The following is a 17,448-nucleotide window of genomic DNA, read 5'->3' as shown; positions in this document are numbered from 1 at the left end:
TTGCCTTCGCATTACATGCCCTGGCCACGCCCATTTCTTCTTCTTAATTTCTACTAATATGTCCTTAACACGCGTTTGTTCGCTGACCCACTCCGCTCTCTTCTTGTCCCTTAAAGTTACACCTAACGTTGCGCAACGAGAGCTAAAAGTTGTGCCATGGTTCGCCGGCGCGAAGCCCTTTCCCGCCATTGCTCTCGGCGTTCACGTGGGCGAACGTTGCGGGGCCGAGTCGTCGGCGAATGTATGTCGCCCCGCGCCAGCGCAGGGGAGTTTCTTTTTACCGACACCCACGCTTGTAGATCGCGGTTTTATCGCGCGCCGGAATCAAGGCCGCACGCTCGGCGTCCACTGATCTTCCGGTCTGAATGAGTAAGGGCAGACATCGCGCTGGTCAAACACTCCGAACACGTCCGCGTGGCTAGACTGCCAACGACGGGAAGGCACGAAGCGCCGCCCGTCCGTTTCAATTATATAACGGGGTGGCGGTACATGTATGTCATAACTGAAAACTCATAAAGAAATGTAAGCAATGACCTGAGCGTCCCAAGCGTTTTATTAATGGCGCAGAGCGGAACAACCACTACAGTGGTTACACGACAATTAGTTACAGGGCTCCCTGGGGTGTCTGGTTGAAATCCGGAAGGCGTGTACTCTATATAGCGGTGGCGCAGACCACCTACGGAGCAAGTTTCACGGTGGAACATGCCGCAGAATAATGAGCCCTGGCAACAGTGCCTTCGTACGATAAACAGCTGCTTGCTTTTCTTTTGTGTTTCACATGGGGGTGCATTTGTTATGGTAGACACCTTTGAGTACAGCGCAGAATTTTGTAAGAATGCCTCGTGTCATTTTAGCTCACGCGAAATTCCACGGGTGTGGACGCTTTTTACATTTTATCTTCTTGTTAGAGGAAGGCTGCAGCAGTGTAGTTCAAACCGCGGGAAGTTTCTTGAGTTGAAGTACTACGTGACGTATATAAGCGTTTCTTGTAAGACGTCTTGTAGACTGTCACTTAAAAAACATAGTTACTGTCCCATTCACATCTCCCATTCAGCATGAAGCGGCAGTTCGCTTCTGCTTGACCCGCAGGATTTCTACCAAATGCAAGCTTTTGCACTTGGTAGTAATCGCGCGTAATCTTGGTAGTAATCTTTGAAGTAGTGCAAGCGAGCTAGTGCAAGCCCTTGTCCTCTCCTGGATCTCTTATTCCCTCCCCTACGTAGTGCTGTTCGAGCCTAATACTTGCAAGGTGGAAGCTGTCATACTCGAGTCATGCAAAATAGCATTGTTTCTACTTATCAGCACCACCACACAAAAACTCCCCCATTTGTAAGTTCACAATACCGTAAATGAACTTCTCGAGGTTCATTATTTGAATAAACGTTTGCAGCTGGCACTACTAGCGCGGAAAAACGGGAGCTTGTTTTCTGCCATGGCGAAAAAAAAAAAAAAAACACGAAAACTTCGCCAGCTCACTGTCTTACCCCGTCTTACTGGAACGTTCCCACCAAACCATGCATCATATAAATCTAGAGAACACATTTCACTGCCCTATATTATGCTGTCCACGCCACGCCGACGTCATCTCGTAATTTTATTTTTTCCGTCGTCCACGCTCATATTTAATTTTACGGTACCAAGCATCAGCGCGTATAGAGCCGGATTATCGTTGTCCACGATTACTTCATGGATTTATTGTAAGGTCCAAGGCGTTGCGTTGCTGTGCACGAGGTCGCGGGTTCGATACCCGGCCGCAGCGGCCGCTTTTCTGATGGAGGCGAAAAGCGAAAACGCCCGTGTGTTCGAGATTTCGGCGCACGTTAAAGATCCCCAGGTGGTCAAAAGTAATCCGGCGCCCTCCACTACGGTGCTCCTCACCGCCTGCGTTGCGTTGGCGTGTAAAACCTAATCAATCTGATTCTTATTGTAGGGTTTTACGCGCCAACGCAACGCAGGCGGTGAGGCGCACCGTATTGGAGAGCGCCGGATTAATTTTGACCACCTGGGGATCTTTAACATGCGCCGAAACCTCGAACACACGGGCGTTTTCGCTTTTCGCCTCCATCAGAAAAGCGGCCGCCGTGGCCTGGAATCGAACCCGAGTAAGCGTGCTCAGAAGCAGAACGCCTTAGCCACTGAGCCAACGCGGCGGTTCCCACGATTACTTCCAGAGTTTTCTCTGACCCATTGGTCAAGGAATCGCGTGTTGCTCTGGCACACCTGTGAAGATGGTGGGTGCGATGTGTAAGGTCGCGGGTTCGTTTCTTATCCGTGCGGAGGATGTGGTTAAGGCACAAATTAGGCAGCAAAACTTAATTTGATTTTGATTGTAGGCTTTAACGTGCCGTAGGCACGTTGTAGGCACGACGTAGTGGAGGGCTCCGAATTAATTTTGACCACCCGGGGATCTTTAACGTTCGCCGAAATCGCGTACAAACGGGCGTTTTCGCTTTTCGCCTCCATAAGAAAAGCAGCAAAACTTATCCCCATTTATTTAGTTTCGTGGTAAACAAAAAAATGTCGAATTTTGGTTTAATGAAGCTCGACTAGTTTTGGTTGATATCGCCATCGCACCTACGGAAGGAGCTATCAAAACTTTCGAAAATACCGTGTCGCCTCCGTAATCTTCCGCACTACGTCAGGAAGTGAGCTTCTACAGGCAGGGGTGGTGGAAAGCATCGAAGGGGTAAGAAAGGGACGACAGAGACAGAGAGAAGGTGCTTATAATCTCCTCTCGGGCTCATGGGCGTCAGCCATACCTTCACGCCTGGCCGACCCGAACTGCGATCGCATGACTTTTTTCCACGTAGCCGGCTGGCTGGCTGTCGAGACGGCGCTGCTTGCAAACCCTACTCGTACACGCGGCGGGCTATTGCACGCCGACGTAACACTACCGGGAACTCGCTTGGCTGGCGACCTGCTCCCTTTTGTCGCCGCAACGAGCGTACATGCGCACGTTCAGGATGAACAGAAACAACACGAAGTCCTAAAAACAGCAAAGAAAAAAATACTTGCTCTCGAGAAGCGAGGAAAGCCGGGAGAGCGATGAAGAGATAAAGGGCGTGGCCAGGCCCCACCGCCGAACAGGAATACGAACGAAGAACAGAAGTAACAGATTGCGGGCAAAATACAAACGGCCCGTTTTTTTAACGTCTCCGTGCCTGGGACAGAGCGAACAAACTTCGCACACACACACGTGAACATTTCCCGCCATGTGCGCGCGTTCGTGTGTGTTTGTGCGCGCGGCTTTGCGGACTCTTTTATGCCCGCGTGCGTGTGCTACGCTGCGCTCTACCTGTCCGATAAACAATGATTTGTGGGCCGAACCCGCCACTTTTTTAAAACTCGTTCGGGGAAAACAAAGCAACTGCGTGGGCATCGCGTGTTGCGCGGACATTTGTCACTCGCTTGGTAAGCGCGGGAGTTCTGAATCGTCGTCTGGAATCACGGCTTCTCACAGCAAGCCACATTGTAGGGGAGCCTTCTTCGCGTGACTTCTAGCCAACACCCCTTAGGTAACAAAGCCGCAGTAAATTTCTGAGTATACCGTATTTGCGTCGCTGACGAAGTGGCAAGAAAAGTGTCCCAGTAGACAAGCAAACGAGAACACATATAAGGCGTACCTAGCCAATGAAATGGTTCGGTTAAGGTGGCGTGTTGTAAGTAAACTGTGCAGCCTTCTTGTCGAGTTGGTGAGGCGAGGCCCCCTCAGGTTGTACGAGCTGGCGTTCGACTCTGTCGTGCGTTAGACGAGAATGCACAAGATACGCTTCGAGCGAACGTTAAACAACTGGCGCAAGACAGACAGAGACATCAGTAGAGGAATGAATAAGAAAGATACAGGCAAGGTCTGTATCTGTCTTCTAGATGATGATGATGACGCCCTCCGTAAATGTTGAATGGAATATTCATAAATTGTTCTCATGGGATGAATTATTCAGCGTATATCTAGGCGTTACCAGGCATCAAGAAAAGGGTAATTGCTTATCGAAAACAAAATAATATGATGTGAGGAGATCGCACCGTTAAGAGGGCTCGAACACTTGGCACTGCTTTCGGTTGTTTTCTACCAAGTCAAATAAAGCATACAACTCAAACTGAGGAGGAGGAGGAGGAATGCCTTTAATGAATGAAGGGAAGTCAGCCTGGCAGCGAGCTTTGCTTGCTACTCCACATGAACATGAGATGTGCGAAAGTGAAGGGAAACGAAAACACAAAAACTCACACAGACACTACAAAAGCAAATAAGCACACAAACTGACAAATGCAGGATCACGCACACGGCGCACAAACAGAAGTGAAGTTAAGGCACACATTCACAGAGTTTCGTTCAGGCCGGAGTCACGGAGAAATGACACCAAAGCCCGTGTACTCCGTGTTGCCGCGGCAGTTGAGTGCCAAGGACCAATGGCATCACAAAGCTTCAATGGTGCATCAGCACGCAGTCCCAAAGTTGTCTTGCAGGTTAGCCGCGGGGTGTCATAACGGGGACACACACACAGAACATGTTCTATGTCCTCACGGACACTGCATACTTGACAGTGAGGGGAGGCAACTCGGCGCGTCTTGTGCAGGTAGTGGCTGGTAAAAGCGACGTTGAGGCGAATGCGGTGAACGACTCCTTCGTCGCGCTTTCCCAGGCCACACGGCATTCGAAAAGTGCAGGCGGGATCGATTCTGTATAGTGGCTGATAATTTTTTGTCCCGTCCGTCCATGTGGAGAGTTGTGACTGCCGCGCCACGGAGTACGCAAGTGTCGATTGATTGATTGATTGATTGATTGTAGGGTTTAACGCGCCGACGCAACGCAGGCGATGAGGCGCGCCGTAGTGGAGGGCTCCGGATTAATTTTGACCACCTGGGGATCTTTAACGTGCGCCGAAATCTCGTGCACACGGGCGTTTTTGCTTTTCGCCTCCATCAGAAAAGCGGCCGCCGCGGCCGGGAATCGAACCCACGACCTCGTGCTCAGCAGCGCAACGCCTTAGCCACTGAGCCACCGCGGCGGGTACGCAAGTGTCGCGGCGTCACGTCTAGAGAAAGGAATCGGGATGATGACAACTCAAACTGAAACTCGCAACTATGTCACCCGACGGGGCTAATCAAATCTGATCTAATCTCATCATCACCGGGTGTATACTAGCGTGACACGGGCGCTCGTCGGTATTTGACGTTTGTCACGCAGGCTGTCTCTTTTTCAACTTAACGTTGTGGACACTTAAACTTGCAATCCTTTCTCGTTTTAGCACGGCAAGTGCCGCGTTTAGTCGCATGGCAAGTGTCTAAACAAGACAAATAATACTCCTGAATCTTTTTTTGCGGGCGGTGAGCTGTGACCGCAGCGTAGTTGTACAGTATACACCAGCTTAGGCGTGCACGTTCTTGCCGCAAACCGGTTTTCATTATGTTTTCTTTTCGCATCATTCGTTTGCCTCACTTTTGGCCTTTACTCAAGTAACTTTTACGACTTCAGCGAAGATATTTCCCCGTATACACGCTGGCATAGAACAGCTAGACGACCGTCCTTAGCGGTATTTTCCTCCGAATAAGCCGAAGGGAACGGTAAGGCACCACGGAGCAAAGTTTATTGGATGTAAGAAATGTGCGACAGAGTAGAGGTCAAGGGTTCCACTACCCGCTTTTTGTAAACCCCCTCCTCGAGGGAGCGGCCGAGGTTTCCCTGGTACGTAATTCATCCGACCCTGGTCGTTCCCGCACACATTTCCAGTATGCTAAACGCAGACATTCTCCGTCGTCGAGAATGGAGACGAATCTAGCAAACGGGCCGTCATTTCTGCACGGGCCGGAGCGTACACGCGGGGAGGGCGACGGAGGGTGTCGGAGTGTGTATACCAGGATTTACAGCTAGCTATTCATAGGGGCGCGCGCACGTATGATAGCGCTGCTCCCTCTAAAGTCGCTGGCGTTGCTTTTTCTGCCGCTGTATGAAACCTGTCGCGGGGAGGGTGCTTAGAAAGTGCAAACGGCGAGGCGCGCGGGCTTTTTCATTCGCCAATCTGGGTTACGCGCGTGTGCGCGTTCCGTCGTTGACAACGTGCGGCCAGTCGGCGCGCGGGGCGAGTGACACGAATATGCGCGAAGGAGTTGGCTGTGTTTCTGCCTCCGCCAGGGGCTGAAGCGACATACTCTCGATTCCCGATCGTTATCTTCCGTAAAGGGCTCTTTGTCGTTCTTTCCCGTTTCGATACGTACGTGTACGTGTCACGCTACATCGATATGTCGTAGCTGTATGCTGCGAAGAAGGAGAAAGAGCAGCGCGGCGGTGCAAATGAGTTTGTGGTTGAAGAAGCGGTACTTGGCTCATCAATCTTCATGGGAGGGCGTTTGTTGCGTGTCGGGCTTCGCGAATTGTCGGACTCGATTGAGTTTGCGGAGCCGTTATGTGGCACCTTGCGATGGGCGCGGCGCGAAAGAGGAGGAAAGAGTCGGAGATCCTTGCAGTTGGAATGTGAAGCGGATGCTCGATGTAATGTAGGGCATCGTCGGTTCTTTTGAACTGCGTTCTTGTTGGCGGCGTAAACGAAACTGGGCCGACGTCAGCGAGTTAACAAATTGACTTCAAGTCGAATACATCGATACGCGCTTTTTTATTATTGTCGACTTGCTCATCAGGGAATAGAGTTATGGCCCGCACCACTATACTTTATAGTGTGCCAATTGCGCTGGGTGTTGAAGGTGCGCTCGTATTAACGAGGTTGTTGTTTCGTGGACGTTGTGAAAATGGGTTTACGATCTGCCCTATAATCGAGTCACTGGTCCTAGAGTTGCTTTAACTCTTCGCTTCCGAGACGCAATACAAGCGTAATGATTCGATGCAAAGATAACTTGTCACGCTCGGGATATTTTTCGCTGCTTTGTTGTTGCGCGAATATTACGGCTTAATGGAGAGAGGGGCAGAATAAACCATATTCTCATTTTGTACTCGTATACGCAAAAAAGGTGAAAATCAAATCTGGAAGGTAGCAAGTGACACTAAATACAAGTATTCTGGTTGGCAGCTACACCCGACGACAGGCTATTGGATACAAGAGAGGAATTTACGGATGCGCGTATGGCGTCCAGTTTTTAGTTGCATTCGTAATCGGACTTCGGCGGCCTAGCCACGCATGGTGAAGACTCACTACACCAAATTTCATTCATACCATACATCGACTTGCCTTTATAGATAAAATTTGTGGCAACTAAATCTGGCCTACTTAGATTTCGGGAATCGGTTCCTGCGCAGAGACTGAATGCGACTTACGAAGAGCTATTTTTTTGCTTTCGGATTATTGCGCAATTGTAAGGACCACTTGGGGCCCGCATCAACCCGTAGTGCTCCACCTTGTTTTAGAGCGAAGCTGTATATGTCTCGGTTTCCCCATATAGCGTCTGAGTACTAGTTCCTCCATTGTTCTATGCGAGTTCTATGCGAACTCTATTTGTTTATGAGCCTGTTTGGCTGTACATACCACCTGAAGATTGACACAGCTCGTCTTGAAACCCAACTCAACCGCGAAATATGGGAAGCCTTCGCAATTCGAGAAGAAAAAAGACGGTGTTAGTTAGCCATGGATTGATTTGAAGACAACTGAAATGGCATTGCTAGACAGTTCGCAGGCCAACGCACACGCAATGATGAATAGTGTACATCCTTTATTTTGTTCTCCGAGAATGATTACCCTTTCCTGTCGCGTCATCTGAATGCTTCCATATAAGCTATGTTGTTGGGATTAAAAAAACAGTTGGTAGTGTGCGCTTCACTCGTTTGTGCACTTTTTTGTCCATGTCCTTCTTAGCGCCAGCTGTGGTTCAAGTTAAAAACCAACTAGCCCCATTCCAAGCTGTGGTTCAAATACAGTCGACTCTATTACCCTATACCATTTCGGGTAAAAGGCGCCCAATTCCGTTCCTATTCTAATCTGGGGTCCAAAAAAGGTGAACTGAATCCGGAGTCATGCTAATTTTGTAGTGGCAACTCCTCAGAACTGCTTGTGTACAAAGTCGCTTCGACAAAGAATTTTTAATCTCGCGGCAACGCCAACTTTCTCATGAATGCTCTGTAACTGTCAATCAAATATAGGTATCCTGCAAAAAATTAAATGAAAATTGTCGCTAGGGTGGTTCTAATATTACGCCAAGTTTCGTTTTCTTGTCATAAGGAGTTAATTCACAATTAAGTTGTAAACGATACAGAATTCTCGTCTGCTGTCGGTATACACAGATGGGGTTGGTTGCAGAAAACGACTGTAACTCTTATTTAACCGAAACTATCATAAAAAAAATTTAGTGACAATTAGCAGCTAAGGCGACTCAAACACTAAGCTATGTTTTGTTCACTTATCTTAAAGATTTAGTTCACAGTGAAATTGTAAATGTTACAGAATCACCATCTGCTGCCAGCACATGGCCGTCTCCGGAGGAAATACGGCTACAAAAACCGGTTGTAACTCTTGTTTCATCGAAATAACCCCGAAGTAAATTTACTGACAATTACCCGCTAGAATGACTGTGACATTTTCCGGTTTTATTTACTTTTTATAATTACGTAGTTCGAAGTGAAGCGGAAAATATTATGTAATTCCCTTGTGTCGTCAATAAATGGGCCGAGCTTCAACGGGAGGACGACGGACAGCCGCGTATGTTTGTCCGCTATAAAACAACTCTAGTGCTTCCACGTTTTATGCAGTTAATTAGCTACGAAGTACGCTCAATCGCAAAATACAAACAAATGTGCTTTGTTTCGTGCATTCCTGGGACTGCGCGCAGCTTCGCTGGTCGTCCCTCTTCACAGAGTGGAAGGGCACTGACTTTTTTTATATATTTTTGCATTAATTTTATGAATGCATTTCAAATCAGCTCAACGCCAAGATTTTCCCCTTGAATTATCCTACAGACAGTAAAATTGGTGCTATGAATCGCCATCTTGTGCACCTAACATTTTTTATTCCACGATTTTTTTTTTGTCAGACAAAATGCCTTCCGCCGGCTGCACTTACGCCATACTCTTCTAAGTGGGAACATAAATAATGGTGAATGAGCACAAATGAAGCAAAACGCAAACTACGTGATTTGCCAATTGTCCTACCAAAGGGCATTCGATATGAATCGTCTTAACTAAATGAGCTTTCCTGGAATGGTGTTTGTCGGCATAAATTACGCATGGCAAGGGCGAAGCAGCTTTTAGAAGCATACGCAAACGAGTTCATATCAACGGAATCAGTACAACATTGATTTTGTGCCGCCCATTAAACTGGCTTGGTTTGTGGTTTGAGGGAAAAGGAAAGGAAGTGCACGTACTGGGGTGTCTTTCACGGAGTTTGTGGACGAATGAATTTCAACTCAAATATAAATAACCCATTGGCATATTGCTGATGTACGACATATACACAAGCTATATTTATAATGTAGGCGTTTTCATAAATGTCCGCGTTCAATTTTTTCGACTTATTCGAAAGACACTGAGCTGACATGTTGATACTACGCCATAACTTGGCAGAAGCGTGAATGTACCAGCTGAAAAGTGATTTAACTGAAGCAACGTTTATACGCTTCTTGAGACGGAGATGGAAAGTGATAGGTGAATCAGGTCGCAAGGAAGAGGAGGGGCACATCAACGCTGACTTGCGCCCCCGTGACTATTTATACTAGGACGCTCGACGCACGAATACGCATCGCGCTCTGTCATACTGCAGCAAACATAGACCAACAAGGAAATTGTTAGCGCCACCTTTTGCTGGTCTTTCTTAGCTTAAATCTTCGATGCCGCTTTGAACTCTTGTTACGTTTTACAGAGACGGATACGAGCTTGCTCGGTTTAAAAGACCCAGTTTATGCATTGATTATACTTTAAGCAAACACTCAAGCAAAACCTGACTACACGAAGCTTGGAAGAGCGCTACGTGGCCTGTTAGGTATTAACGACAAGCCAGGAGGTATACGTACGTCAGATTCATCAGGCGTCGACTGACACTACCACTTTGTGTCCCCCCGCGACTCGGTCAGGCGTTCGTGCCAAAGTCGTACGAGGAAGTTAAAAGCGAGCCAGTGTGTACGTGGGCTTGAGATGCACTGAGTGTTCCTGGCGCCTGCTTGAGCTCAGGAATCTGGTTTTGGGGCGATGGGTCACCTTACATGGCTGTGTGCGCGCAGTCTATCGCGCTCCTTCAAGATATCCCGCAACCTACATTCCTTGATCGTTGAATCGCTGCGGTGCATCAGTCAACACGCTACACTGTAAAAGTGGGGAGCCCTAATTCGGTAGGAGCAGTATTTACATTGTTTTGCATAAGGAAGGATGCGAATGATGTACATTTCTCCGAACGTAAGCTAAGGCAGGTGTGAATAATTGCATTTTCGTGGGTTTATAAGCACGCCTTCATATTCTTCTATGATTTCGGTTCGTTATTAATGTTAACTACAGCCCTGCTTACCTGCTTCGATACCGTTGATTCGCTGTTGTTTTAATGCGATAGCCACATGCAAGCGGTAGGGCTCTAAGTACGGGGCGAGTTGTGCGCTATAGTTTGGCCCGAATCCCCTTTCCTGCAGTGAGTGCCTCACGGAACCGGCTGAGTTTGCATGTCTTGCAGAGCATATGAGTGCTTTCTTGATGGGATACTAACAAGCCTGCGCATAATGGATCCACTTCCTTAACGCTGTGAGGTTGGTCCTGCCGTAAGTGCTTATTAAACCTAGCTGCCAAAGACGACCGCGAGAGTGGGTGGCTAAAGAAGCGGACCCCCTTGTACCGCTTACACTGAGCAGCGTTGGTTACAGCCATACGTTAGCGTTTCTGACACAGTGGGAAGACAATTTTGGGAGACGTCATGCGGTAGGTCCGACTAAGTAACGCCATCCCAGCTGGAATGGTTTTGATATTTCCAACCTCTTAGGAAACACTGTAGACGCCGACCCCAGTGAGCCTATACTTGTCTTCTTGCGTATATTCAAACAAACAGCCTGTTAGGTGTCAATGTGGGAAAACAAAGCATGACAACGACGGAAAAATCTTTTTTCGCTTAACAATATGCATGCGGTGGCATCTGCAACTTCTTTATTATTATCAACATGGACACGTTCATTATCATCATGACCAGTGTCATCAGTATCAGCGCTCAGTATTTAGCTAAATCTTGCAACGAACTTCCGGGATAGGGGGACCAACATCAATTCTAGATCCACACAATGAATATTCTCATCGTCATAGTGTCTTTCCGAAGTGGTCTGATTGTCTCAGCCGCTCGCGTATACCGAAATGGCAGACCTGCTGTCTCCAGATTACACGGCCGCCTAGAGATGAAAGCGTTGCATTATTGTACAAAGCTAGACCAAGATGCCTATTCCTGAGTGTCTGCAAGCACCCTGAAGTGGGTGCCACATTCCGTCGGCGCTTCATGCTGGCTTATCTTTCGGTCAACCGCAGCTCGTGATAAGAGTACGTACATGGTTACATAATCTGTGCCGTTGGCCCCCTTTTTTTTAATATGACACTACGAGTAAATGGAATGACGGCAAGGGGTTGGACAAAATGTTGAGCAGGTGCTTGAGTAAATCACTAGTATTCTGAAACTTTAACAATTCTGGAGAAACGGTAAATGTTGTGAACCAATAATTAGATATCTACAAACTGTTCAGCCCTTTTTTTCCGGCTGAAGTTTTTAACAATCCCCGCCTACACGTCATTGGACGTACTGGCAATGGGTCTTAGTTATATGAATTTGATTGTGCGGGATATGACTCACGTTCATATCGGCCATGCTCAACTTACTTAAAGGGACTTAATCCGTATTTATCATGGCATACAAGCTGCACGATCCTCATTTTAACTGCAGTTGTTGACTTTAAAGGCGCCCGTACGCAACTCCTCCCATAGACAAATTGAACAGATCACCGCAGCAGAAACCATTCCGTGTTCTAGAAGATCTTAGATTCCGTACATTGTTGTGTATTTTTGTGTATAAGTTATAGTAGAATATGCGGCTTAGAAGAGGCATCGATACAAATCTCGTTTCTGCCTCGTGATAGCAGAACACATGCATCTGTGGGTTTTAGCTCAGCGAAGCTACACATCAGAAGATTTTTTCTCCGTAAACCGCCTTGAAACTAGATGAAACGGAGCTTTAGAGATTAACACATCCAACACTTTCCTGGGTATCTTAGAATGGTGTGGTATGACGACCTTAATACGGCGTTACAGTCATAAAAATAATTCAGTCCCCTTCCGCTCTGTGAAGAAGAATGACCAGCGAAGCTGTGGGGCGCAATGTTAGATTTGCACAGGGTCTAATTGTCATATAATGTTTTCCAGAATAGTTCCGGTTAAACAGCCGTTTTCTGTAACCATACTCCATCCGCAAAAGACCGTGTGTTGACAGCCGACAGTAATTCTGCAACGTTTACAACGTCACTCTGAACCAACTCATTATTACAAGTAAATAAAACACGGCGTAATGGTAGACTCGTCTTAGCGGGTAACTTTTTTAAATTTCTTTCAGGATACTTTTAATAACACAAGAGCCATTTTTTGTAGTCGTATTCTCTCCATAGACGGCCATGCTTCACTGCGCAACACGCAATGTGGAAAAGCCAGCTTTCAAAAACCAAGCTTTGAGCCATTTTTTAAGTTGGCTTCACCTTTGTACTATAATGTATTGCTAGGAAGACAATTTTTCTAAAAATTTGTTATGATTTTTTTTTGTACGCTGAAGGTGGGCTGCACAGTGATACAGTTCCGGGAATTTGAGTGTGCGCCGCAAGGGGGCGCTAAGCTCACTTGCGATTCTTGTCTACATCGCTGTGTTGCCGGAGATGATCTGCAGGTTCCAAGTCACAGACGGCTTCGCTGGAATAAGACAAGCTGCCTGCCCGCACCGTGGCAGAACTCCCTGACGGCCAACTACGCTGTTGAGCCGATAGAGGACCGAAAGAACCTCTTTCCAACAAGAGGCTCTTGTTGGAATTTTTGACCGGGTAATCACATCGACTAGCCTAGCGTGAGGAATGGACGCACATCTATTATAATGGCGTCGCGTGAAAGATATTGGCCAAGCGAGCAATAGTGAGGCCGCCTTCTCGTCGATTAAAAAGAGGCCGTTATTGCGAAACAACAAAATGTACTCTCGCAGCGATTAGTCAGTAAACACTGAATATGGCAGCAAACCCAAGTTCACTCTTCTCGAGAGGATACAAATCATCCTCCAAGGTTCAATGGCAACCGACCCGGCGGCCTGTGAGGTACATAACCCGCATTTCGCCCCACGGACACACACGATCGAGCCATCGATCACCCCCACGCCCTATTATCCGGGTAAGAAGGGCTTCCCCCTAGCCCGACGCGGCTGGCCTTTGGCCACTCACCGAGCGTGGGCGCGGCGAGGGTCATATCGTGGTCCAACATCTGGCCCAGGGCCACCAGCAGGTTGCGAACTCGTCGGTCGTGCTCGCTCACGTCGTGGTGCACCAGGAAACTCACCATCCGAGGATTGGGCAGCGGGCCGCCGTCCTTGGCGGCGCGGGGCTCGCTGATGCCTGCCAGCAGAGGGAAAGTCGAAAGTCAAGTTCACGTGTGCGGTAACGCTGTAACGACGACGACGATGACCGAAAGGGTAAAGGGACCCTGTAACGCTTTTTTAAACCTCTTTTTTCTAGTTCGTAAATGCTTTCAGAATGTAGTCAACAAACACATCTCGTACTTATAATAGGAGGTCGCAAAGTACCTCGGTCACAAATTACTCCTGTATGCCCATCAGATAACTTAAAACCTTGCCCAAGAAAATTTTTTTCTCTTTCCCAGTCTCGGCGTTCTTCGAGCGCTCAAATTACGTCTAAACTGCGGTGTAGCGGTTATTGGCCGGCTTTCTTTCAGTTGAAGCAATAAACGAATTCGGTAGCCACTCAAAAAAGCCACAAAAGCAAAGCAGAAACAGAAGGTAGTTCTGCTGCGACCAGCAAATCCCGCAATGCGGCTCCGGACTGGCAATAGCTGTAGCTTTCGCAGCGCTTCAAGATGCGAAGGAAAGAGTGAAAGCGTTTATCGGAAGTGTTGCCGAGTTTCTTTAAATTAATGGGTAATAATTTTTTTTCCATTCAGAAAACGTGGTTTAGTGTGGCTGTCGTCAAGCAAAAATCTGTCCGTAAGTCCGTCCGTCCATACGCGCATTAGGAAAACTACAGCGTCTTCGTCGTCACCCCAACTGAAAACCTGTGGCCAATAACCATACGACAGAAATATATCCCCATTGCACCTTATCTGGCACTTGTAATGCATAATTTTATTCTACGTTTTAACACGGAGAAACGAATGATATCCCGCGAAGTTGTGTGCTTTCGCACGAACGTTCAACATCAAAACTCAGCCCCGGCAGGCTGTTTCAAATAATTATTTTTTTTTGCTTTAACTCTTCACTTTGCAAAATTTAGTACGCGCACATAGCCTGCCTAAAGTTCTGTTGGACATTATCTGATTAGTTCTCGCAGCGTACAGTGTACTTTGTGCATCCATTAAATTTCTTGCTTTGATGGTCACGTTTAAAGACTCTACCTGCAGTCTTCTGGCTTATATATATAGTAACGAAGCTTCTCGCGAAATGATTGCGTTCACACCACGTTTTCGCCTTGCAACTCTAGCTTTTTTTGCTATTTCTTCGTTTATTCTAAAGCGGCATTACGCCTGCGCCGGCCAAGGCTTCTCGAGTGGTTTCTTTGTTAGTCAAAACCGAGATAGTTCTTTTTTTTTTTTCACCTGTTTAATCTTTTTGTCACCAAGCAGAACATCCTGACTATGCGAACCAGAAATTACAGGAGGGCAGCATAAAAGGCAGGAGTAATTTTATGAGGAGACTTAAATTATTAAATATAATAAATAATTGTTAAAAATTATAATTACTAAAAATAATTATTAAAAAAGTAAAAACAGACAATGAAACACAGGTTCTCACATTTAAGCCTGTTCTAAAAGTAAGGAAATGCTCTGAGGAAAAAAATACAACTGTCTTATAAGACTACCATTAGGCACCTTAACCGGTAGCAAATACTAATTACTACTAATTACTAATTACTACTACCTCACGGGTCAAGCAAATGAAGTGGTCAAAGAAAACTAGGTTCAAATTCCGGTTATGCGACCGCTCCTTTTGTGAGGGAATCCGCCGCGGTGGCTCAGTGGCTGAGGCGTTGTGCTGCTGAGCCCAAGGACACGGGTTCGATTCCGGCCGCGGTGGCTGCTTTTCTGATGGAGATGAAAAGCGAAAACGCCCTTGTGTCGAGATTTCGGCGCACCTTAAAAGTTCCCAGGTGGGCAAAATTAATCCGAAGTCCTCCACTGCTGCGGACCTCTTAGCCCAGGCGTAGTTTCGGCGCGTTAAACCCCACAATCAATCAATCAATCAATCAATCAATCAATCAATCAATCAATCAATCAATCAATCAATCAATCAATCAATCAATCAATCAATCAATCAATCAATCAATCAATCAATCAAACCCTTTGTGGGGCATTGACATCATGAAAAGTTGGCGATAACGCACCAAGGAATGTACAGAGCCCGACTTACTTAGACGCCCTACTTTTTTTCTAATGCCACCGCACTCGCGTTATAATACAAGAAATAGATGAAAAATATCAAGGAACTGCTTTTTCTCGTTGATAGAAACTTTCTGAAGCTAACTAAGCCTTTCATCATACATGGCGGATAATAAACGTCGCGCGCACGCTTGGTGGTCTTTGGTGCGCTAATGCCACTTCCCGAAGACCACCAACATACTATCGCTCCTAAATATGACTTCACGCCCTAGCCCGTGCCATGCGTTGAAAGAAAACCCCGCAAGAACTCGATACTGCGATTACACGGACATTTGTCATCATGGCTCACGCCTGAGGAAATTCTGTGTAGACCTTCGGGATCGGGGACAGGAATGCGTCTCGCATACTATGAATAGCGCCCCTTTGCCACTTATAGGGCGCACGTGGATGCCATGCCAACGTCCGTTTACTGGCGAGCCCCATCCTAGTTGCCGATATCCTTAAGCTCTGTCGAAGAAGAGAGGGATCCAAAGATCGCCAGTCTGCGCAAACACCAAGGAAAGGCGGCGCCTTGCGTTAAATGCGAGAACTGGGCAGTACTCAACAGATCCAATATGCCAGTTGCACACATTCATCTACTTCTGTTACTGTTTTGAAATAATGTTTTTGGAGGCTGTACAGGTTTGCATAAACGTTCACGTGTACGTGTATGTATGTGTGTATGTGTGTGTGTATGTATGTATGTATGTATGTATGTATGTATGTATGTATGTATGTATGTATGTATGTATGTATGTATGTATGTATGTATGTATGTATGTATGTATGTATGTATGTATGTATGTATGTATGTATGTATGTATGTATGTGTGTGTGTATGTACCTATGTATGTATGTACCTATGTATGTATGCACGAATGCATGTATGTACGTGCGTACGATGTATGTGGGCGTGTATGTGTGCGCGTACGTGCTTGGTTGTCGATTGATTGTTGGTGAGGAAGCGAGATAGTGGCAGTAAGGAAACGCGAACATGAAAAATTTGAGTTTGACAGCATAAGTTTTACGATTTCGGTACGTGGAGCTTAAATAATAGCGTACTTTGCTTACGCGTACACAAGAAAGACCGCCGTTAATTCGGTAAACGAGACGCACCTTGATTTATCAGAAGCAAAACGCAAAATTTGATCGTTAAGCTTCGAATTCTACTCCTCACCTGCTTTTCCTGCTGACTGAACACACGGGCGCTGTGGCCGACTGTCTCAAAACACTGGGCGCGCAAGCCTCGTTTCCCAATTTCGCATAACCTCGTTACCTGTCGACCGGCGCGACCGGCGTAGTTGCACCCTCTGCTACGGGTCGCGCGACGTGCTTCCCAAGCGATCACGAAGAGGCGTATGCCAATCCGCCCGTACCCGCCCGGCGAGCCGTGTATATACCGCCGATATGCGTAGGTTGCAGGGGGTTCCATTAAAGCAGCTCCCATCTGGGCGCACGACGCCGCATATGGGTTAGCGGGGCGTCATCGCGACGCGGCCGCTGCCAGCGTTCGCACCTCTTGACAGTCCCCGTCATCTCGAGGTGTTAATAATCAACAGGTGTGAAGTGCTGGCCCGTCTGAGGCGAATACCGGCGCATTTACGCGTCGCACTATGCTTGTTCTAGAGGTTACGGCAAGGGTCAGTATGGTTTTAGTTGCTGTGAATCTTTTTTTTTTGTCAATTATCCCGCATCATGAGTACGGGCAGAATATATTGCTAGCCGCTTTGTTTTAAGGCGATACTGTCTTTAATTTGTCGAACTATTCCGTTATCAATACAATGAACTTGTGCTATCAAATGATACAAATTTTACTTCTGTCTCTCTCTCTCTCTCTCTCTGCGTGCGTGCGTGCGTGCGTGCGTGCGTGCGTGCGTTTGTCTGTG

General features: G+C 47.1%; 1 protein-coding gene across 2 annotated transcripts in view; it reads right to left on the bottom strand.

Annotated features, from left to right (window-relative positions):
• Cysu (peroxidase homolog) overlaps positions 1-17,448 on the bottom strand; it is a 210,983-nt gene that overhangs the window by 37,148 nt on the left and 156,387 nt on the right. For both annotated transcript variants that reach the window (XM_077703910.1, XM_077703911.1), the window contains exon 5: positions 13,360-13,530. In XM_077703910.1, coding sequence (XP_077560036.1) covers positions 13,360-13,530 — 171 coding nt within the window. The remainder of the gene's footprint in view (positions 1-13,359; positions 13,531-17,448) is intronic.

Source organism: Haemaphysalis longicornis, unplaced genomic scaffold (assembly GCF_048455015.1).
Source record: "Haemaphysalis longicornis isolate Haplotype H1 unplaced genomic scaffold, Haemaphysalis longicornis Haplotype H1 scaffold_3, whole genome shotgun sequence".
Lineage (NCBI taxonomy): Eukaryota > Metazoa > Arthropoda > Arachnida > Ixodida > Ixodidae > Haemaphysalis > Haemaphysalis longicornis.
This window is presented reverse-complemented; position numbering and strand designations above follow the sequence as displayed.